This window comes from Oryctolagus cuniculus, chromosome 5, assembly GCF_051225735.1.
Source record: "Oryctolagus cuniculus isolate XC-2025 breed Fujian yellow rabbit chromosome 5, ASM5122573v1, whole genome shotgun sequence".
Taxonomy (NCBI): domain Eukaryota; kingdom Metazoa; phylum Chordata; class Mammalia; order Lagomorpha; family Leporidae; genus Oryctolagus; species Oryctolagus cuniculus.
This window is the reverse complement of record NC_142871.1, coordinates 124,470,821-124,493,354: the sequence shown is the minus strand read 5'-3', so window position 1 is coordinate 124,493,354 and position 22,534 is coordinate 124,470,821. Positions and strand designations below refer to the sequence as shown.

General features: G+C 54.8%; 1 protein-coding gene across 4 annotated transcripts in view; it reads left to right on the top strand.

Annotated features, from left to right (window-relative positions):
* The window catches only part of RUNX2 (RUNX family transcription factor 2), a 359,432-nt gene extending 337,177 nt beyond the window's left edge, over positions 1–22,255 (top strand). For 2 of the 4 annotated variants that reach the window (XM_070074031.2, XM_089333873.1), the window contains one exon: positions 21,149–21,880. In XM_070074031.2, the coding sequence (XP_069930132.2) occupies positions 21,149–21,750 (602 nt within the window). In that variant the 3' untranslated portion in view covers positions 21,751–21,880. Of the gene's footprint in view, positions 1–21,148 lie in introns of all 4 variants that reach the window. The other 2 variants (XM_070074039.2, XM_089333877.1) reach the window with 2 other exon arrangements.
* The last annotated feature ends 279 nt before the right edge of the window (positions 22,256–22,534 follow it).

Here is a 22,534-nt window from a genome sequence, read left to right as displayed (position 1 = left end):
GTTTCCCAGGCACACTAGCAGAGGGCTGGATCGGAAGCAGAGCAGCCTGGACTCAAACCGGTGCCCATATGGGATGCCAGGGTTGCAGGTGGCGGCTTAACCCACTACACCACAACGCTGGCCACAAGCCATGACTCCAACAGTCTGTAAAATTCCAACAGCACAGCAGTGTCTGAGGGTTGGAGGTCTTCTGACTCCTAATCAGAGACTCCTTAGTTCCGTATCTGGATCGCCACCTGTCCCTCCCGAGGTACATGGTCAAAATCTATGCTTCCCATGGGGAACAGAAAGTAGCTAAGGATGGAAGGAGGCACAGAAGTACACAGGTAATAGCCATCACCTCGAGCAGGAGCTTTGAAAAGAGCAAGAGGGACATAAAAAAAAAGGTTAGAAATGAGAAACAGAAGGTGAACATTACACTAAGAAAAGACCGTCTGTGTGCTATCCCGCTTAAATAGGAAATCTACACATGAAAACTTCATGGAAAGTGGAATTAAAAGCGTATTTTGGTGTAAAAATATTTGAAAGCCACGCCTAGTTTTTTCATAATATACAGGCCTGTGAACATATTGGCGACCTTGTCCTGTAAAGAGATAGGTGAGAGAATGGTCACCAAAATGTTAATGGCAAGGAACAGGTTAGTGGGTTTCAGGTTAGTGTTCTTTTCTGACATTTTCCTAGAGCCTACATTTTTTTTTTTTTTTGCAGAGCTTATTGTTTTAAAACCAGGAAACAACAAAGCTACTTTGAATACAAAAAATGAAAAATCGCAACAGTAACACAAAGACAGCTGCTGTGCGGCAGAGCTCGGGGTACCCCTCTCCTCCTCCCCACCTGCAGCCCAGGTGCACAGTGGAAATGTGGCCTCCAGGGGAGATGCGGAGGAGATAAGTGACAAGGGCTGAGGCTGGGGCTGGGACCTCTCTCTGAGAGCCAGTTATCCATTGCCAGAGGGATGTCTCAGCTGAGCATCAGGGTCAATCCAGCGGGAGCTGGGTCTGCAGAGGCCCCATGGCTCAACCCCAGCTCCCTCACCTCAAAGTTCTTCCCCTGCATGACCTTCCAGAACGCGCTGATTGCCACAGGCACTTGTCGTCAGTTAGGTTAACTTGCTGTGGCGAGGGGTCCTGGGAAGTCTCAGGAGGATGGCATGGGGTGGGGCCTTTTGATCTGGTTTGGACTCATGCACAGTGATGAGAAGGAGACATTATGGGAACTGTGGACCTACTCAGGGTTGCATACCAGTGGGAAGGGTCTCTTTAGTGAGGAGAGGACCAAGCTGGGGAAGTCATTGGCAAGGCAAGTGTGACAAGGAGCGCGGGTGCAGCCTCGGAGGGAAGACGGATGTGCGTGGGCCTCGTCGTGTAGTTCAGGGTTGTCTCCATTTGATGATCCCCAGGGCTGTCTCCTCTGCACTCCTTAGGGTTCCTGCACAGCATCCTTGGCTGGGGGGGGGGGGGATGGGGGTTGCTGGCACCTGCTCTGACCATGAGCCAGGCTCACGACATGAGGATGCCATGGGTGGTGCTGTTGTTGCTTCCTGGGATGACTTCATCATTCATAGCATTGGCCAGGTGCTGGCAGTTTGCAGGCCTGTGAAGAAAACCACTTGTCAAGTTCATGGATCAGGGCCTGAATCCAGGGGCAGAGGGGCTCTTGGAGACAGGTGCTGGATAAACAACTAAAGATAAGGTCTTCCAGGCTCCTCCTTATAGACACTGGCAACTCTGGATTGTGGAGTGTTAGCTGCAGCCTAAAGATTCCTGCCTGACTTCCTTGGACCCCCTAATTTCTCTCTACAACTTCTCTACGTAAGGCCAGCACGGCCCCAGCTGGAACTCAAACTGAATTCTCCAAGAACTTCTGCCTTCAACGAGAAGGATGACGCAGTTGGGCGTGGATGTCCTACTGGGGAGTGGGCTCTTTCTGTGACAGAGTTGTGGCGTTGTCTCACGGATGATGGCGCTTCCCTATGCGATCTTCTTGAGGAATGAGGGCTATGCCACCTTTCCTGCCCCTTACTTTCCCTCTTGTCCTGAACAACACTTCTTTTTTCTTAAAATTTTTGTTTATTTGAAAGGCAGAGTGTCAGAGAGAGAGAGATATAGACAGATCTTCCATCTGCTGGTTCACTAGGCCTGTGCCAGGCCAAAGCCTAGAGCCAGGACCTCCATCCAGGCCTCCCATGTGGGTGCAGGGACCCAAGCACTTGAGCCATCGTCTGCTGCCTTCCCAGGAGCATTAGCAGGGAGCTGGTTCGGAAGTGGAGCAGTCAGGACTCCAGCAGGCATTGCAAAACGGGGTGCTGGCATTGTAAGCTTTACTTGTGTGCCGCAGTGCTGGTCCCAAACAGCACTTCACACGGCCACCTCCAAGCCTTGGCTTCCTTCCGTGACTCAGAGCCGTCTCTCTCCTTCCTGTTTCTGCAGCAGCCCTTGTCTGAACTTGGCCTGGCTTCGTTCTCCAGACAAGGAAGGTGGAGGGCAAGAGTGGAAGATCTCAGGGTCTGGATCCTATGACTCAGGCCATGTTGCTACCTCTGTGGCTGCCCACGGGTGGCAGGCGTGGCCCCTGCCTTGGTGGCTGGCCTGGACATTCTGTCTGTGGAGGCTCAGGACTGGCCCTGTATTCTGCTTCTTGGGACCTGGCTGTCACCCATGGGCAATTCAACTTGACCACGTCTGCGTCTGTGTGTATGGAAAACAAGAGCCGTCGCGTCCCACGGCAAAGGCGACAGCCACCCGTACCGAGTAGAAGCCCTCCCTGGGCTCGTAGACGGTGGTAGGCAGACATGGGCAGGAGGACATGTTTTCCTGGGATTTCAGAATAAGATGAGCAGTGGTTATTGTGGGCCAGGCTCCAGCAAACACTTGGAGAGCTCCTCGGGGCTACAGATGAGGCCCCAGGTTGATTTTATTGGGTGATTTCAGCACCGCCAAATATTTGTAGTGTAAAGAAATCATAAAACGTGCTGGTGGTCCGGGAGCTGGGCGGGGTCCACGCCGCACATATTTGAGAGGACTTTTGTGATCTGGTGACAGGCCCGTTTGATCCCCTCACCTAGAAATAAGTTAGAATCTGCCAAAGAAATAAAATTAAACGGCGATGGCCCCAAACCCATTCCCCTACCCCACCCCGCTGGTTCCCTCTCCCCCTTATCTGGGGAGGCCAGGGGTTTTTTCGCCTCCAGGCGTGATTTGTATTTAATTATCACAGCTCAGAAGTCCTGCGCTGCCTTGGAAGCCCCCGCCGGCTTCCTCCCCAGTCCAGCTCGGGAATCAGGCGGCTCCCTGGTAACGATTATCCTCGCCATTTGTGTAGTCTGCGGCATGCGCGGGAGAAGGCTGATCAGTTTGCTTTCATTAAGCTTCAAAAGACAGCCCGAGCCTCTCTCTTATCGCCAGTTTGCTCCTTAATTCCCCTCTCCACGGTGCCGGCTGTAGGTGGGAAAGCAGTCTGGGGCCTCCGACGATGGAGGAGGTTGGGACCTTGCCGGCGTGGCCGTGCCGCGCCTCCCGTGCGCCTCGCTCTCATCTTCCTCCCAGGGAGCCCCTCGCCATGCTGCCCCGATTTCCACAGGGAGCTAATTGACCAGTGACCCTCTTGCTAAAACGCCTGGGGTGCTTTACGTCGGAAGGAAAGAAAAAGGAGGGGCGGCAGCTGGAGGAAGGCGAGGAGGTGGTGGTCGCCGTCTGGGCAGGGCCTGCAGGCCCGGGGAAAGCCACGCTGCCCTCACTGGGGCCATCTTTCCTTCCACACCAACCCCGGGCCCGCGGCCGGCCGCTGTTTGTCCCAAGTCCCCGCCGGATGGAACGGCGCCGGCCGCGCCGCTGCCCAGAGGAACGTTGCGAACCGCGCGCCCTTTATGTGGTCTTGGGTTTAATAAACAGAAACCCACCTTTCTAGCCCGATGGGGAAACAACTTTTTTACATTTTACTTTTTCTGTTTGCTGCTCCTGTGTGCAGGGTCCATGAATGGGGGCTTTGAGAGCGCGCCCTTTCGTGGCCAGGTATCAAAGTGCTGCTCTCACATACCCGGGGGCTGCTGCCCATGTGGCCGCCCACTGCGCTCCCACGCGGGCCGCCCAGGCCGGCCGCAGGCCCGGACTCGTGCTGACCCAGTTTTCTTCCCCGGGATGAGGGCCGACCCCCCAGGAAGCAGGGGAGACCACCAGCAGCTGTTCTCCACCCAGCCCTAAAATAACCGTATTTATGTGGACTCGTGGCTGCTCGTTTTGGTGGCACTAGTCCCAAACCCTAGTCCTGGCTGGGGAGTGGAAGCTCATTTTGAAAGGGGTCTTCCCTGGCCTGATGCCTGATATTCTTCCTTTCCTCTCCTCTCGCTCCCCTAAACCCCCTCCCTGCCATACCAGCCCTTGGCCGTAGACCTAACTCTGCCACCTTTGCCTCCCTGTGCTACCTCCAGCACTGAGCTATGAGGGTTGTGCTGGACTTCAGGGATTAAAGATCACAATTCGAGAGGGGTGCGGAGGGCTGGGTGGCAGGGTGGGGACCCTGCCTCCTGAGAGCAGGCTGAGGAGGGCTTTGCAAGTTCCAGTCGAGGAGAAAAGGGGACAGGAGCTCAGGAGCCGGAAGTGCCTGGCCACACTTGGCTCTCTGGAGGGCGCCTCTGTCTGGGGACAGGCATCTTCTCAGTCTTATCCCGGGCCTCTCTCTACTGGAATTGCACTGAGCAAGAAAGTGGGGAGCCGCCTTCCCAGTGTCTGTGAGCTGCCTCGCTGGCCTTGGCCGCCAGCTGGGGACAGGGATGAGGCAGGAGACAGGATCCAAGCTGCTTGCTCCTCCTCCCTGCCTCCCCTCTCCTTACCCCCAATGCACCCCCTTCCCCGGCTCACTCCACAAGAACCTCTGAGGGAGAGGGAGGCATGGCCATGCCAGCTGCAATCTGGTCAAGTTCAAAGAAATACTTGTGGTGCCACAGCCTTTGAGAGCTTCCCAGGAGAGGGCTTGCAGAGCTGTTGGGTACTCAGGCAGCACTGGGGCAGGGTGGGTGGTACGGGAAGGGGTGGGGTCATCTTTCCTAGCACACTGCTGTCCCCGGTGCCCATGAAATCTGTACTGGGCACCCAGTGACCATTGCTCTCCTGTCCCCTCCTGTAGGGGCTGGAGGGAGTCTGGATTGGTTCCTCATGGGGAGGAGAGACTTAGTGGCGGGCACCAGAAGCTCTGGGGAAGTGGAGAGGGGACCAGCACTTAGGTCTCTCACACGCTCCCACCCCCACCGGAGTCTGCTGCCCAGGTTGCAGATGAACACAGGGGGAGCTCCGGGTTGCAGAGTGACTGTGCCAGGCCATAGTGCCGGTGGCTCTGGAGGTGGGCTTTCTTGGTTGCGGTACTGGGAGGGGAAGAGGAGTTGACAAGCTGGCCTGCAGTGCTGCTTGTGTTTAGCACCTGCCTGACTCCGACACAGCCCCACCCCCTTTGTGGGGAGCACGTAGCAGGGTGGGGGGGATAAGGAGGAAGCGATAAGAGTGAGCTTCAGGCCACAGTGGTGCTGCTGTGAACGGCAGTGGGCACAAGGATCCTCAGCTTGTCAAAGCTTCCCTGCTGGGGGTGCCCACGAGGAGCACCCTGACCCTGACCTTGCCTTGGCCACGACTGTGCCTCTGATGTCACCTGCTCCAGGCTCTTGGAAATTGCTGACATTCCCAGGAAGCTAGAAGACCCCCTTCTCCTTTTCTTTCAACTTGAAGGAAACAAATCTAGCCCATGGATATGTGTCCAGGCCGTAGTGCAGCTGGGGGCTCCAGACAAGAGTGCAGGACCCAAGGCCACACAAGCAGCAAGCCCAGCCCCCAGGAGCCAGGAAGTGAGTGTCCACAGTGAAGGGCAAGAAAGGACGGAGGCTGGGTCCAGGAAAGTGGGCAGCCGGAGACAGGCTGGCGGTGATGGTAGCGACAGCCCACAGGAGCAGGGTGGCAGGAGCAGGTTTGCTCCGCTTGGCGATGCTTTGGCTGTGCGGACACAGGTCCCGGTGCTGGTGAAGCGAGGCTGTGCTCTCTGTGCTCTTTCTTGAGGGAGGGGGAGGCCAGCTTGAGAGCTCCCGTTGTCTCCAGGGCTGCAGCGCACCCTGACAGAGACTGCATGCAGCAAGTCCCTGGCTTGCCGCAGGATCAAAGGTTCTGGAAAACCAGGCCACCTGTGTTCTTCCGGCTTGGAGGAAGGCAGAAGGGCTGGCCTTTAGGTGCTGTCTGCCTGGGATCCTCATGCTGGGCCCTGTGTGTGGTTCGAGAGAGAAGCCCACCTTCCAAGGGCTGACGTGGACTGCAGCACTGGCCAGGGGACATTCCGCTTGCAAATGGTTCCTCGTGTTCAGGAGCTGAGAATGGGCACGACAAGGGAACCATGCAGCTTTCCTCTCTCAACATATACCAGTGGTACTTGATCATGGCACTCCATCTGGTAGCTCCTGGAACTACCCCCACCCCCAACAGATACACACACACACACACACACACACACACGATAAGCAAGTACCCTTGAGACGAGGGTGTGCTGCTAGGGGGCAGGAGCCAGGGCAGGCTGGTGGGGGGTGGTTGGGTGGTGAGTGGAGAGGGGAGGGAGGACAGCCGATGTGTGCCTCATGTGGAGCTGGCCAGGGAAGGATCAGACGTGGCCTCCCTGGGGACATTCCTCCCTTGCAGAGGGGCTGCCCTAATCTGTCTGGGCTCCAGTTAGTCATATGCTGAGGGCAGAGGGATGTGGCCCATCTCTGGCTCGCAGTCCTCATGGCCTTGGGACTGGTGGAGGAGTAGGAGAGGACCCTTGAGTGCCGCTTGCGAGCACCAGTATGACAGTGATCTGGGGAGGCTGTGACACGTGCGGGTGCCTAGTCGCCAGGCAGCACCTGCTGAGGGACACAGCTGCAGCCAAGACAAGGGGCATTCTCACAGCCGCCCGAGCACCTGCTTGGGTGCCTTCCCACATTCCGAGTGCAGCGCCAATGCCGGGAAGCCCTGAGCGGGCATGAGCCCCAGGGCTCCAGGGACGCAGGGCTCTGCTCGGGTCATCTGCTGTGCCCACACCCTGCCCTCGGTTCAGGGAGCCCACGCAGTACGTTTTGCAGATCAGTCTAAGCAGCAGACACAGATTATACAGCCAAGAGCTCCAAGGTTACAGTTGCTTTAATTCATGGGGAATTTATGCCTTGGAGGTGCAGGCAGGGAGTGAAGACAGCAGAGAGGAAAGGGACGAGGGGTGGGAAATGCAGAGATGGGAACGGGTCCATCCCAGCCACCTGACTTCCGCTCTGATGAGATGCAGGCAGGAGGGAAAGGTCTTGGCTGCTTTAGGGAGAAGAAAAGGAGAAGCAGCAACAGCATTTCTTTTAAAATTAAAGGTGAAGAAAAGCAGGCCAAGAAATTACTTAAAGGCTTTCTGAACACCTCATAGCTCAGGGTGCTTGTTCCAAATAATAGAAGACACGGGGGGAGAGTTACAAGAGACACCTGACAACCAAGCAGGACTCTGCTCTATAATAAACTGTTGTTTTTCCTTGTGTAACGTCTTTAATCCCAAGACCTGAAACACTTAACAGATCTGTGATGACTCAACCTCATCCCATATCTGTGAGAAGCAGTCTTCTTTTGCCCATTTTACTTTATTTTTAAAGATTTATTTATTATTTGAAAGGCAGAGTTACAGAGAAGCAGAGGCAGAGAGAGAGAGAGAGAGAGAGAGAGAGATCTTCTATCCGCTGATTCACTCCCCAGCTGGCTGCAATGGCTGGAGCTTGGCCGATCCCATTCTGAAGCCAGGAGCCAGGAGCTTCCTCCGGGTCTCCCATGTGAGTGCAAGGGCCCAAGTACTTGATCCATCTTCTGCTGCTTTCCCAGGTCATAGCTGAGAGCTGGATCAGAAGTGGGGCAGTTGGAACTTGAACTGGTGCTCATATGGGATGCTGGCACTGCAGACAGCGGCTTTACCCACTACGACACGGCGCCGGCCTCTGCCCATTTCATATACAAGTGAACCACAGACTGAGAGTTTGGAAGGAGATGCTTCCAGAGCCTGCTAATGGGAATAGCTAGGCTCCAACAGCTTGCACCTCAAAAAACAAAGAACAAAAGGAGCCAAATGATTTGGCTAGGAAAAAAGAAAGGATGTCAGTTTAGAATAAATAACAAACATATATAACATAAAATACCATAACAATAATTTTAAAATAAAAAAATTACAAACTATAGTTTAAGGGCAGGTGTCACTTGGGACACCCCTGTCTTGCTCCTCTCCTATTCCAGCTTCCTCCTCATGCAGACCCTGGGAGGCAGTGGTGATGGCTCAAATAGTTGGATCCCTGCCACCCACGTGGGAGACCTGAATGGAGTTCCTGGTTCACTCTGGACATTGGAGGCATTTGGGAGAAGTTGAAGTAGGGATGAGAGCTCTCTGTCTCTCAAATAGATGGCATAGGTCAATACATTTAAAATAAAAGTATGATTTTCTATACTAAAAAATAAAGATCAAAGTTCACTAAGATTTTTTAGACATCAGCTTATCCCCTTGTTTTGCTTTTATAAGAAGCAGCAGTTCAAAGTGTTTTTTTTTTTTTTTCCAGAAGGAAAAGGAAACTGAAGAGTTGTATTTTTTGATGATGTCACCATCTCTACCTGGCAAGAGAGACCAGGGTGAAGGGCCGAGTGGGGGGAAGGGAGGAAGAGGAAAATTACCTTCTTCATCTGGGCTGCGAGAGCCTTGGAAAATATTGATCTTCCTTACCCCCATGACAACAGGGCATGTGAGAGCTGCGTGGTGGCCTCGGAAACCAGGTCTGGCAGGTGGCACAGTGAGCTGGGCTCAAGTAGGTGGGACAGCCTGGGCCGTGAGCCGCAGGGAGCTGCAGAACAGCCCACTCTGGTTTCTGGGAGCAGCCCCTGCTCTCAAAGCCTGGCTGGTGTCCCTGCAAGCCTCTGGTTGTCCCTATTCGGAGTCGCCCTCACTGCCCCAGAGAAGAGAAACAGGGTCACTCCCCTCAGCACACTCTGGCTTCATGTGGGGATAATCCTCCCCAAGTCAGGCTCTGCACAGTGAGAACAGAGGGTCTCCTGGTGCTGTGGCTTTCGGGCAAGGGAAGTCGTATTGTCATCAGTGCCCAGTGCAACTTATGCAGTGTCCTTGCCCCTAAGCCCACAAGGGTGTTAGAGACTCTAGGCTGTGCTTATGAAAGCCTTGCACGTTCTTTGGTTGCAAGGTGCTGAGCGAGTGCACCCCAACGACTGCAGCGGCGACAACCTCTCGCTGTTTGCGTGGCATCCGACGGTCCGCAAAGCACACCCTTTTCTGTCCCAGCAGCCCCGCGCGGGGCCATGCCTTCCCCATGTTGAGCAGCCCCCTTTGAACACTGGCTGAAGTTTGCTCCTAGGATCTTCAGAAGGATGTCACTGTGCCTCCCAGACTCGGCGGGGCGGCGGGGGGCGGGGGTGCTGATTACAAACCACCCCTGGCGGAGACTGGTCCTAGCTGTTCTCCTCTGGCAAGTGATAGGCAGACATCTCACACATGCAATTGTAATTAATCTGCTGTGTTTGAGTATTTTGGATGGGTTGTCAGCATCAATAAAACTGGAGCGACTGGCCTGCCTGCCTACCCGTCCAGTTCATCAGGGGCCTTTTCGGGGGTTCTCAGCGCTCGTCAGATGTTGTAAGTCTGACGAGCAGTGCTTGTCCTTTCTTTTCTGTCCCCCTTCTCATCACCTCCCTCCTCCCAGGCTCCACATGCTCAAAATAGAGAAACCATTGAACCTGGGAAAGGGGCGAGATGCAGAGACTCGGAGAGATCTTTCTCTAATGTCCCCCAGCTCCTCTGCTCTGCCGTGGGCATGGAGCTTGAGCTGGGGTGGGGGTGAGTGTGTGGCGGGGGGGGGGTCCTCCGGATTTTCACCCTGAGTCACTCAGCAGGGAGGGGCTTTTCGTGGCGTCCCAGAGGGGAGGGGGAGCCGCTGCGAGTTCTACCATGTGTCACAAGCGCATCACGTTGACTCACCGCCAGATCTTGAGAAAAATTCACAGAAGTCAGGAAATTCCTGGCGAATGCTCTCATTTCACCCTCTGCTAACCCTGCAGTGAGAGCAAAGGTAGGGTCAGGCTGGAGGAAAAATCAAAGCACACCGGTCGCCTCTGCGTGCCTGTGGCAGGGCCGTCAGGCCTGGCTCAAGAGGCAGGATCAGCCCCCAGCCCCGGTGAGCAGGGGCAGCCAGTGCTGGTCTGTTTCTTCATTCCAGACTTTTCTTTTTGCAAAAGGCATCCCCCCCCACCCCGCCCCCGGCCTGCTTCCGTGGCTGTTTCCTGATGGGGAGCAGTTAGCATCCCCCCCTTTTGAAACAAACATGATGCCCAGGCTCCATTTCCAATGGACGGGGCCAAATTTAGACTTGGGGCTGCTCAGTTGAGCTTTGTATATAATTGAGGCTGGCACGAAAGGTTATCATTAGGAAGAATGGCATGGAACGCAGGAAAGGGGAGCTCGGACCCAAATTAGAAAAGATTTCCTGAGGGAGAGACACAGTGGCAAGGCTGGGAGGTCCGGCCTCAGAGGAATTCTTAGAACAAAGGACTGCACAGGAAAAGTGCCCGGATAGGACATTTAGAGAGCCCTCGCTGGTCCTGCCATCCTTAGGACTGTTTGCTCCTCAGGGCAGGGGGGGCCATGGTCATGCACGGTAGCAGACAGCAGGAGCACCAGCCAGCCTTTGAGAGCAGGGGGCTGCTCCTGGGACCACATGGACTGCTCAGGCAACAGGCTCACCCAGTTCACAGATGCTTGCCAGCGTGTGCAGGGCTGGGCATGGTCACCATGCTCCCGGAAACCACGGAGGGCCCCCAAAGGAGCCTGAGTTATTTCCTCTGCTCTGCCCCTGACAAACTGAACATCCTTGTCCAAAAACCAGGCTGCTGCCTGCTTCGGGAGATGGGGGCCATCACCTCTCCTCCTCTCCCAGATGGCGTGTCCCACAGCTTCCTTCCTCAGTGCAGGGCCAGGGCGTGCTCAGGCGGTGTCGTGGAACCAACTTTGAGCTGCCTGTTCTGGCTGGCTGAGCCGTACACCTGCCGCACCTGGCTGCCCATAGAGCTCCCAGAGCCCCGTGGTGCAAAGAGGACCCAGGGCAGCCCCGAGTGGCCAGGCACAGAGTTACCCTCTGCCCCGCGGAGCTGCCCCTCCTTCTGCCCATCCCTCTTGTTTATCCACACGGAGCTGGCAGTGCAGGGCTCCAGTTGTTCCCCAGCCCCTCGCCAGACTGTCTCTCCTGCCTGCCTTCCTGGAGGCGTCCCACCTCCATGTGACCCCGGGGTTCTAATATTCTTGGGTTTGTTCAGACTACCCAGCTGGCTCCACTCCGGGCTTCCTGGCCTTGTTAAAGGCCAGATGCCATCTTTACAACGCGGCCCTCACCATCGAGTTCATCAAGCAGCCTGCTTTTTACAAGGAGATGGCCCCTTTGCTGAGCGCTACCTCTGGGGTTTGGGGGGTGGCAGGGAAACTCAGCTTCCCCAGGGAAGTGCTGTGCTGTCCCTCACCGTTCTTTTGTAATGGGTAGTTTATAAAGAACCGTGAAGTTCAAAGGTGAGTGACCCTGCAGGGGGAAAGATTAAATGAGTTGATCTGGGAACTGTTCAACCCTGGAGGCATCTCTCAGGAACATAATCTATTTTGAATTCTGCTTCATGAGCCAAAGCCAGTTGCGGTGTCAGAGCAGCTTTCTCGTCCTGTCTCTTCCTTTCTCCATGCTACAGAAATACTCATGCCAAAGAATATAGGGGTTGTATAAACAGCTCTTCAAGACATCACATAAAAATATTATATATCGTCCTGCGCGTCTCCTTCCAGATTGGGTGTGCTCACGGAGACACATAGAGATATCTTTCACACCCTAGACGTCAAAAACAGCCAATTGAGGAGCTGGCAAAGCAGCCCTGCCTGAGCGAGTAGAAAAGCTTGGCTCGGGGCCTAACAAACAATCCCATAAAACCCATGCTGGCTTCTACTGAATGGTGATGCAGCGAAGGCCGAGGGTGGCCAACCTGATGGAGGCTGCAGCCAGCATCCAAGGCGTTGTCACAAAGGGTGGCAGCAAAGTTTTTTTTTTTTTTTTTTTTTTTTTTTGCTGAAGCTCAATCTATTCCTAGACCCAAAAAAAAAACAAACAAACTCAAAAAACAAAAAAAATTGCTCCTTTTTTTTAAAACACTCTTTCTTTCTTTCTTTCTTTTTAAAGATTTATTTATTTATTTGAAAGTCAGAGTTTTACAGAGAGAGGAGTGGCAGAGAGAGAGAGAGAGAGAGAGAGGTCTTCCATCAGACGGTTCACTCCTCAATTGGCCACAAAGGACGGAGCTGCGCCGATCCGAAGCTAGGAACCAGGAGCTTCTTCCCGGTCTCCCACACGGGTACAGGGGCCCAAGAACTTGGGCCATCTTCTACTGCTTTCCCAGGACATAGCAGAGAGCTGGATTGTAAATGGAGCAGCCAGGACTAGAACTGGCACCCATATGGGATGCCGGCACTTCAGGCCAGGGCGTTAACTCGCTGTGCCACAGTACTGGCCCTAACTGCTTCTAATACTGGTTGGATGGACTTCATTCCCCTGTTCCTCTGTGCTGTAATGTCACCGTAACTCATTCAACATCCAGGAGGTTACTTTTGCATTTGGTCTCAGCCTCCAGCCTCAAGCTTCCAGTGTGGCCTCCACTGCGCCGACCACCAGAGTAACCTTTTAACAACACAAATCTAATTGATGGCTCCCCTACTTAAAATGCTTTGATGGCGCACCCTTGCCTGCCAAAGTGCAGCTTCCTAAGCCTGGTAGACAAGCTCCCTCTGCCCTCTGTCCTGGTGACCTCGGAAGCCATCTGATGAAAGGCTGCGGCCCTGTGCAGCCTTCATTCCAGCCACTGCTGTCTGTGTTCAAGGCAGGCCGCCATCGCCCAAGCCTCACCGGTTTGTGTGTGTGGTTCCCTGCACCTGGGGTGCCCCACGGATGTGAGAGGGTGGTGACAGTGTCTGAAAGCTGATGAAGAGGAGCGGGGTTGGCAGGGGGTGGCCAGGAGAAGGCTCTGGAGAAGGTGACCCTGAACAAAGCATGGAGGCGATGAGGGAGACAGCCAGGAAGCCACCCCGGGGCAGAGCGTCCCAGGCAGAGGGGAGAGGTGGGAGGCGGTCCCTACCTTCCAGGAGCAGTGGGAGTGGGGTGTAGCGTGCAGGGGGGGCGGTTCTCTTGGCTGATGACCTGAATCAGGGTGCTCTTGACTGGTATCCGTGCCCAGTGTGCCACTGGGGATACTCGGCGCTGAGGAGCCAGCAGCTTGGCTGTGAAATGCTAGAAGGGTGGCCATGATCTTGCTCATGCAAGCAGAGTGGGCCTGACAGTGGTTCTTAGCGTGTTAGACGCTAGAGTTTACTCTTCTCCAACGTGCGGCCACACCATGGACGTTTTCCCCCTGATGACTGGAAAACGACACATCTTTGAGGACGCATTTGTGTTTAGGCTCGGGGACTGGGTCGGCGATCCCTGGTCTCAGCGGCCCCTTGTGGGGTTTGCCCCTCATCTGATCTGTAGCTTTCGCAGCTTTCAGCAGTTCTTCTGCATTCCCATGTTATGGACATCTGTGGAAATGCCATACGTAGCTCTTGTTTCAATTTCGCTTGGCTCAGTTGTGAATTAGGGTGTCATTCTCTCTCTCTCTCTCTTAATTATGGTAAATATACACAACATACAGCTCTCCATTTTCATCACTGAAGTTTTTAAGTTATTTGAGAGGCAACAGGGGTGGGGTGGGGGAGGAGGGCTCCTCAGTCTGCTGGCTCACTCCCCAAATGCTGGCAGAAGCCAAGATTGGGCTGAGCCAAAGCCAAGAGCCAGAAACTCAATTCAGGTCTCCCGTGTGGGTGTCAGGTACGCAACTAGCTGAGTCATCGTCGCTGTCTCCTGGGGCTCACATTAGCTGGAAGCCAGAATCCGGAGCCAGAGCACCGTGAGACGTAAGAGTCCTAACTGGTGCCTTAACCACTGGCCCGAACACTTGCCCCCGTTCTTAGCATTCGTAAGTGTACGGTCCACGGCATGAGGCCCACTCACACTGTTGGGAAAGTGTCACCCCCACCCATCTTCTTCCCCATCCTTCTCCTCTGAAGCCCTGTACCCATTAAACGCTACCTCCCCTGCCCCCGGCCCCTGGCAAGCAGCATTCCACTTCCTGTGTCTGTGACCAGGACTACTCCAGGAACTTCAGACAAGAGAAATCATACTTGTACAATATTTTGCGCTTTGACTTTGGCGAGCACCTTGCAGTCACTTAGCACAGTGCCTTCATGGGTTATCTATGTTGTGTTAGCCTGTATCCAAATGACCTTCCTTTTTAAAGGCTGAATAATATTCCACTGTCGGGACAGACTGCGTTTATTTGCCACAGCCAACAGATGAGAGGGGCCTGTGTGCTCCTCAGTGGAAGGCAGGATAAGCACTATGCATGGCCGCACAGGTGCCTGCTTGTACTTCTTTAGTTTCCCTGCTCTGAGTGCACTCTTCAGGCTGGAGTGCCTTCTGGCTGCTTCAGTCTGTCCCCTGTGGCTGCCTTTTCCCTTCCCAGCAATTTTGTTTTATTAGCTCAATGGGTGGTGAACACTTTTTCCCATTAGCTCAACCCTCAGCCACCAGGAAATTAGCGGCTGGATGCTTTACACAGAGGTGAATGGGAAGTCACAAACATGGCTGGAAACCCAGGGTTGCCCCAGGGCTGGGCCTGCTAAGCCTCCGCTAGTGGCCCGCAGGGGTGGAGGCTGTGGAGGCTGGTGGTGCCAGGCCAGCCTACATCCTGGCCAGGGCTCCTGGACACCTCTTTGGAGAGCCTGGCACTTTTGCCTGTAACAGAGCCCGGGATGTAGCTAAGACCATGGTTTCAGCAGCCCCTGGGCCAGCGCTTGGACGGGAGCAAAGGAGATACAAACCGAAGAAGAGATTTCTGTATACAAGAACTCACACAGTTTCAAAATGGAAGACGCCACGCCATGAGAGGGAATGGAATGAACAGGAATGAGCACAGGGGTTGGAGTGGGAGCAGCCAGACGCAGACCAAGGCAGGAGGCTCGTCAGCCATGGGCTTTGTCTAAGCCGCACCCGTTCTGGGAGGTTCAGTTTCCACACTGGCAAATGGGTATGGGGTCATGGTTGGGTTAACGTGAGAAAATGCAGGAACCACTTTCTCTGAGCAGTCCCTAGCTGCCTATGGGAACTTTTACAGCGTAGGGTGCCTGGGCAGCACCCGTGGATACTCTGAATGAACCCAGGCCCCGGGTGCTTTTCACGTACAGAGAAGGTGGTGCAGCACAGGCCTGGAGTGCGGCAGGCCCTCGGCCGCCTGCCTTCTCAGCCCTCCTCATCTCCCCCTCCCCACGCGATAGCCTGGGCAGCAGCTGCCTTGGTTCGTATCCCAGCTCTGTGCAGGCAAGCAGGGTACGGCACACAGCTCGGCCTCAGTTTCCTCAGTGGCTTGCCAGTGGGCTCGCAGTTCCCCATAAGGAACAGAACGGTCAAGCATGGCGTGGATTGATTATTAAGCACTCAATACACGTTGGCTCTTATGGCGAGCACAGTCAGTGTCAAGTTAGGAATCTCAGCCCTTCTCACCCGCTCCCTCTCCAAACTCTAAACCCAAGAAACCAAGCCTCCTCTTCACTGCGGGGGCTGGCCTGTTCCAGCTCCCCCGCTGAGTGAGCCACATTCACGGGAGATGCCTGGTGAGAACTTGGGATGAGACTGAGTCAGAGGTATTTGTAGACTTGACTCACCAGGTCTTAAAACTGTACGATTGCCCTGTGGGTCTCATGACGTTCCTGGAAAATAAAAGAAGTGAATATTATTGGGCTGAGTTCATCAGACACTCCGGCCTGCCTTTTGTATGCTGGTTTGTTCTGCAGAGTGAGGGCAGCAACTCAGCCAAGTTCCAACCATCAAAGGCGAGGGCCCAGCTGCGGTGCTGAGAGATTGGCTTCTCCTGCAGACAGGGCTGTCCTCATCCCACGGGCCTCTCAGCCGCCTGTCCCCCAAGGCCACTGAGTTTCTCTTCCCTCCAGGCTCTTGGGAAAATGCCGCTGGTGAGGTGTGTCAGTCTGAGCTATGCTGGAGGGCTGGGTGTGGGCTGGGAGGCGGCCAGCCAGCCTCCAGAGAACGAGGCAGGGAACCGTCCCTTCTGGGGTCGGGACTTCTGCACACTTGCCCTGCAGCGGCAGTCAGGTAGGGCACCCGCCTCCCTGAGATCTTCTTTTCCCCACCTGCCATATCCCTGCCGACGGGAAGTCCCATTGTTTCCACGTCCTAGCTGTCTCCAGAACATCTCCTCTGCTTCTCCAGTGTCACCACGGCTACAAAAGCCACCCTCATTTTGTCACTTCTCAGCTGCAGCTGCAACCTCCTAATTTCTCCTACTCTGTCTGCCCCACCCTTCCCAGTGAATGCCTCCACCCCACCCCTGGTAGACAGGTGAACGTTTCAGAATGCAAGCCGGGGGTCGGAATGGTAGCGTAGCCAGTAAAGCTACTGCCTGAGATGCTGGCACCTCACATGGGTGTCCACATATCTGAAACACGCCTTCCTGTCAGAGGCCCTGCTCCCATGTCAGCACCCTCCCTCCCTGCCCACTTATCTGCAGCCTTCAGAGCTCTGTTCACGCAGCATGTCCTCAGGGAGCCTTCCTTAGGTAGGAAGCCTTGTGTTTTAGAGGGTTTCTGCCATTCACATACAGGTCACATCATGGTGGCAATGACATATTTGGTGTGTACAATCATTTGATTATTTTCTGCCCCTAGACGAGGGCAGGGTTTAGGCCTGGTTTTGCATACAATGGAGCATCCTACCTGGCATGCTATGGGTATTCAAATAAGTATTTGTTGAATGAATCAGTGAATAATCTTTGATATTATTTAAAAAGTACATAGAAAAGAGGGCCAGGACTTAGGCAAAGGAATTTCCTGGAACAAGTGATAAGCGGTGGCCAGGAGGGCTTGGGAGATACAGTCAAGCAAATGGATAATTTTAAAGAATTCATTCAAACTGAGTAGGCATCAGGTCTGGATAAGAAAACACTGGCATGGGACTGAGGAGAGCCATTTTCCCCAGCACTGGCAGCTGGGCCAGTGCCTGGGGACAGAAGGTGTTCAGAGACTGGGTATATTTTGAAGATAGAGCTGACAACAATTGCTGGTTCACTGGGCTTAGGGAGTAAGGGAAAGAGAGGGGTCAAGCATAGCCTTGGGTACTTGGTTGAACAAACAGAAGGCCATTTCCTGAGAAGGGGCAGGCAGTGAGAAGACCAGGTTTTAGGGTCATGATTGGAAGGGTTTTGTTGCAAATAAATCTCAGGTTCCCACAGCTTGCTAGCATATTCCTCCTCTTCCACAGGTGTCCTCTGGCTGGTAGGTATCAGTGGTGACAACAGGGTATATGCCAGCTGGGTATAAAAATGGTATATAGAAAAGAGAGCTCCACCTTTCAAACTGCATAGCTTCCAGCCACAAAGTCAGACAGCCTTGACATGCCAGCTTGGCAGGAAGCAGTCATTTCTGCAGATGAGAGGAGGCGTATCTGTGCACGGTCACTGGAGGAATCTTTGAAGATTCTAGAAAGTTCAGGAAATCACCTCTCGCATCTTTACGTGCTTTTTCCCCATCTTTAGTATTAGCAGCTGAGCCCATCACCTGACACCACTTGGGGGGTTGCCTCTGTTCACTAAGCAATGGAACACATGCATCACAGCTGATTTCTGGAAAGGCTGCACCCACCCACTCCACACAGTGGCCGGCTGACCACACTGCAGTCGACCACCTGTCTCCTGGTAATGCTGGCCACAGCAAGTACTCACCTGAGTGAAAAATTGCAACTTATTATTTTAACTTGCAGTTCTTTTGAGAGACTGAGACTACAGTTTTCTTTCACAATCAACTTTGGCAATGATCTTTCTAGAACTGGAATGGAGAACAAGAATCACTGAAATTTAGTTAACCTCCACTGTAACAGACCACCTTAAGAGACCCAAGCAAAGTCCCAAATGGAGTGAGGCTTAAAGCCCGTGAACAGATCAGTGCTAACTAAATCGCCACTGGCATCTGCTGTGTGGCTCTGTCACATCACTGCCCAATCTGAACGCCTGACAGCCTGTAGGAGCATGGGGGGCACATGGCCCTGTCTGCTCCTTCCTGGGGGGGAGACCCTGTCTGGCTCAGCTGTGTCTCCAGAGCCTTCTAGGGCACCTGGCACACAGAAGGCCCTCAATACACACTTGCTGCATGTCCGAGTGATCAGGAAGGAATGACTAGGAGGGAGGAGTGTCTGTTCTCCCTGCTCTCAGTTCTGTTCTTCACTATGTCACTAAATAGCAAATCCCTTTCTCTCAATTGTCCGCATTTTAAGCAGTGAGCCCAGACTACAGCAGCGGTTCCTTCTAACTCTGAAATTCTGTGAACACTCTTAGCTCTTCTCTTGCTTGAGTTTCCTCATCAATGAAACAAGATGGAAACGCTGACTTCCTAAAAGGTTGCCAGAAAAGAGGACAGGGTGCTCCGTTACAGGTGAATATGAGACAAACAAGGGATCTATTTGCGGTATAGGCACGCCCCAAATACCTCACGGGCACCATTAATAATCAGAGCACCGAATGGCCCACGATGTGTAGCTGGATCAGTTTATCGTGTGTGGAGTTGTGTTTCCACGTGGAAGATGATTGTATGGGCATTGATTTGACCAGTTTACTGAGCAGACTAGCTCCTGGTGATGCAGCAGAGAATGAAATCAGCAATGTCCTCGTTTTCATCAGGCTTAGCCTCCTAGTTAGCAACAACAACAGATGCCTAAATTATCCGGAGGTCACACGCAGAAGGCAGCGGAGGGAATTAGGCAGTTTGATGAACTCAGCCCCGTGCACCTGACAGCCCCCACCATGATGCACAAAACTGATGCTGACTGCAAAGGCCCTGCACCCACTCAAAGAGAAAATGAGTGCCTGCTTGCATGGGAGAGAGCTGCCAGTCATTTGCCTCACATTTCAGCTCGAGCAGGGCTGCCACCAGAGCTTCCCGACAGCCAGGAGAAAGTTCTAGGCAGGGATGCATCTACGAAAAAGGGGTTTCTATTTCTCGGTCCTACTCACCGGTCCAGCTGGGTAGGGTCCCGACAGCTCTCACTCGTGAACTTTGAGCTGAAATAATGAGAATGGGTGTGCTGCTTCAGAATACCTCTGCAATCAGCGGGCACGTCTCCATTTGGGACTTTTCCGGGGTCTGTTAAGCTCATGGCGGGTCACCACTCTTCCACCCCTGGCAGCCCGGACAAATCCGCCTCATCTCTGTGGTTACCTTCATGATCATATTGGCTTCCAGGTTGCTTCTCTACCCCATGGTTACTCTGGTTTCTCCGATCATGAACCTCTGCCTTATTGCCAAGTTCATGCGTTTGTCCCACCCCCTTTTGCTACTCCAAGTGTGGTCCTCAGACCAGCGGGATTCATATCACCTGGGAGCCAGTCAGAAAGCCAGGGTCTCGGGCCCCAGCCCTGATCTGCCATCGCCCAGGGGAAGACCATGGCCTTGCCCCAGAACACTCTGTGTACTGGCTCGCTTTCTTTGACAAGCCAGACTTCCGTTTGATTGAATACACAGGTCTCTCGTGTGCTACAGGAGTTGCTGGGAAGCTCACTGATATCTTTCTCAAGTAAAAACAGAGCAGCTTGTGGAGTTGCTTTCTTTCTTTTTTTTGATTTTTAAAAATCATTTTCAATTCAGCATAGCTATAGTTCTAGAAGTGTCTGTGGTTCTTGGTTTACAAAAGCTCACCACAGAGGCCGGGGGGACTTTCATCTGGGTGGAGGAGAGGCAGTTCTGTGACACAGCAGGAAGTGCCCATGAAATGCCTGTCAGAGAAGCCTCGGGCGCACTGGTGGCTTCCGTGTCAATGTTGTCACGTGAGGAATCGCTGCCCCTCTGGCCCCACCAGATGGAATTCCCAGAGCTCTGTGAGGCCCCCGGAGTTAGGACAGGCAAGGAACCGAGCTCACACTCGCTGCCAAGGGCTTCTCCGAGCCTCAGCCAGACGCCAGCCGAGCAGCAGCTCACCCATGACGAGGAGAGCACACGTGTTCACATGCGGCGGCGGCAGATGCGTTTACTCACGGCCTCTTTCATCATGTCACTCTCTCCAACATAATAAGCAGAGGTACTCAGCAGTTCTGCCTTTGAAAAGCCCAGACTCCCTCCAGGGTGGGGCGTAAGGGTGGACACCCACATGCACAATGCGGAGAACCCAGCCCAGACACTGGAGCTGGTAGGGGGTAGGCGTGGAGGGGAGGCTTCAGAGACTTGGCTCCGGGAAGGCTCAGAACCGCTTCCAGCGCGAGCATGGACCATCCACCAAAGGTGGCAACTGGGCCCTGTGCATTGATGTGGAGCCTTTGATCTGAGGTTGGTAAACCTCGTTTCCGTACCAGTCACAAAGAGCTGCGGCCCACTTTCTAGCCAGAGGCCCGGGAGATTAGGGGAGAACAAAGGTAGGTGTGGAAAGCGCTCCCAGGTCTTCAGGTGTGGCCCACTGTGGACTCAGCTGGTCCCACAGATCACTGGGCCTGACCTCGTCCCATGGGGGAAATGAAAGTCCCCAAGGAGGATGGGGCTTGTCCGGGGGTCCCAGGGCCTCTTCTGGCCCAACACGACGAAGGGTTTCAGGTTGTGGGCCTTGAACGCTTTCTGGTTTCAGGCTGAGGCTCTGGATTTGCCCAGGCAGTGGAGCAGTCATGTCCAACACCTCCCGCTTCTGGGAAGCTCAGGGAAGAGGCCTTCTGTTCCGGTCTTCTCCCTACTGCCCTGGGCCAGGTTGCCTCTGGATAAACTGCGCCCTGGTCCCCTGCCCGGGACCCCTTCTTAGCTCCCTGGACAGCCCGTGCCCCAGGCTGCCCTCTCTAGCACCACTCCTGGCTTCCGTGGCACACCGCACGCCACCCCGCCTGACCACATTACCAGGGCCCTGGGGACAGCCAACAAATCCCCTCTCCCTGAGTACCCAGCGCGGAGCCGGGCGCACACACCGGGCACTCCCACAAACGCTGGCGGGCAGGACTGCGGAGTGACCCCTCTCTCCTTTCTTCCCTGACAGATTCAGAGCCCAGCACCTTGGACTCCCAGTCTTCCACCACCCTGTTCCTCTCCTCCGAGGAGCCGGGCCCCTCCACCGCCGCCCTGCCGTCGCCCGCCTCCTCCTGCGAGCCCCAGGCCTTCTCCCCCGGCCCCGCTGCCGCCGCCGTGCTGCCCGCCCTGCTGCCGCCGCTGCCCGCAGCCGCCGCGCCCCCTGGCCCAGGCGCTCCCCGGCGCGCGGGCCTCTACGCCGTGGTGGCCACCTCTCCTGACGCTGCCGCGCGCCTCGACTGGCTGCCCGCCTGCCCCTCGGCCACCTCTCCCGGCGTCCGGGCAGAGGAGCGGGAGCGCCTGGCGCCGGCCCAGGGCCCCGAGAGGGGCCGCGGCCCGCGCCCCGGAGCAGCGGGCAGGGAGGAGGCGGCCGAGGACCCGGGCGCCTCGCCGTCGCCCTGCGCCCGGCCCGCCGCTGCCGCCGCGAGCTTGGAGGCCAACGTCGGGGACATCCTGGTGGAGCTGCGGACGATGAACGGGCACCTGGACGTCATAGCCAGGGCCCTCACCAAACTGGCCTCGTCCCTGGGGCCCCCGCCGCAGCCCCTGCCCGATTCCCCGGATGCCAACTGATCTGGCGAGGCCGGGCCGCCTGGGACAAAGGGACACTCCCCGCATGCCTGTGTCCCAGAGCCTCGCAAACTCAGCGAGAGAGCTCAGCCGGGAATGGACATGGCCTTGCACGCGAGCCTGGACGGCTGGTGCAGCCTAGCCTGCAGCCACTCTACCCGGACCCTTCCAATGCCCCTTCTCACAGCCTCAGGTTGGTGGTGTCCGGGGCTCCCAGACGGCGCGTGGCCCCTTCACGCCGGACACCTGAGGAAGGCGCAGGTGGGAGAGCCTCAGGCTTCCTCTACTGCGGCCTTGAGGGTCACTTGCACACGTTTCTTTTGTTAAAATTTATCTTTTGGAAACATAAATTTATTTTTTTTTCCTGTTATAACCACATTTCAAGAAGTTTGGAAAAAAATAGAGAAGTGTAAGAAAGTGATGTATTTGGGGGGAGTGGGGGGTATTTAAGTCTTTCTTTTGAATAAGAAAGTATTTTGTATACTAAATAAAGTCTTTATATATATTCATTTTCTGGGCGTTGGCCTCTCCACACACACTTCTCCCTGTGCCCTCACCCCCTGCTTTCTGCTCTTAGCCTCTGTCCCAGTGCGGCTTTTCTCAGGCTTCTGAAGAATACCTCCTGATGGCTCTGGTCTAAAGCCCCGACGTGTCCCTAAGTTTGGTAACAGCACCCACCCCCCTTTCCTCAGGACCAGAGTGGAAACATTCACAGCAGCTCTGGACAGCGGGCACCCTTAGCACCACCCTCCTCAGTCGCGAAAACCAGTAGTGTCTGCAGACACTG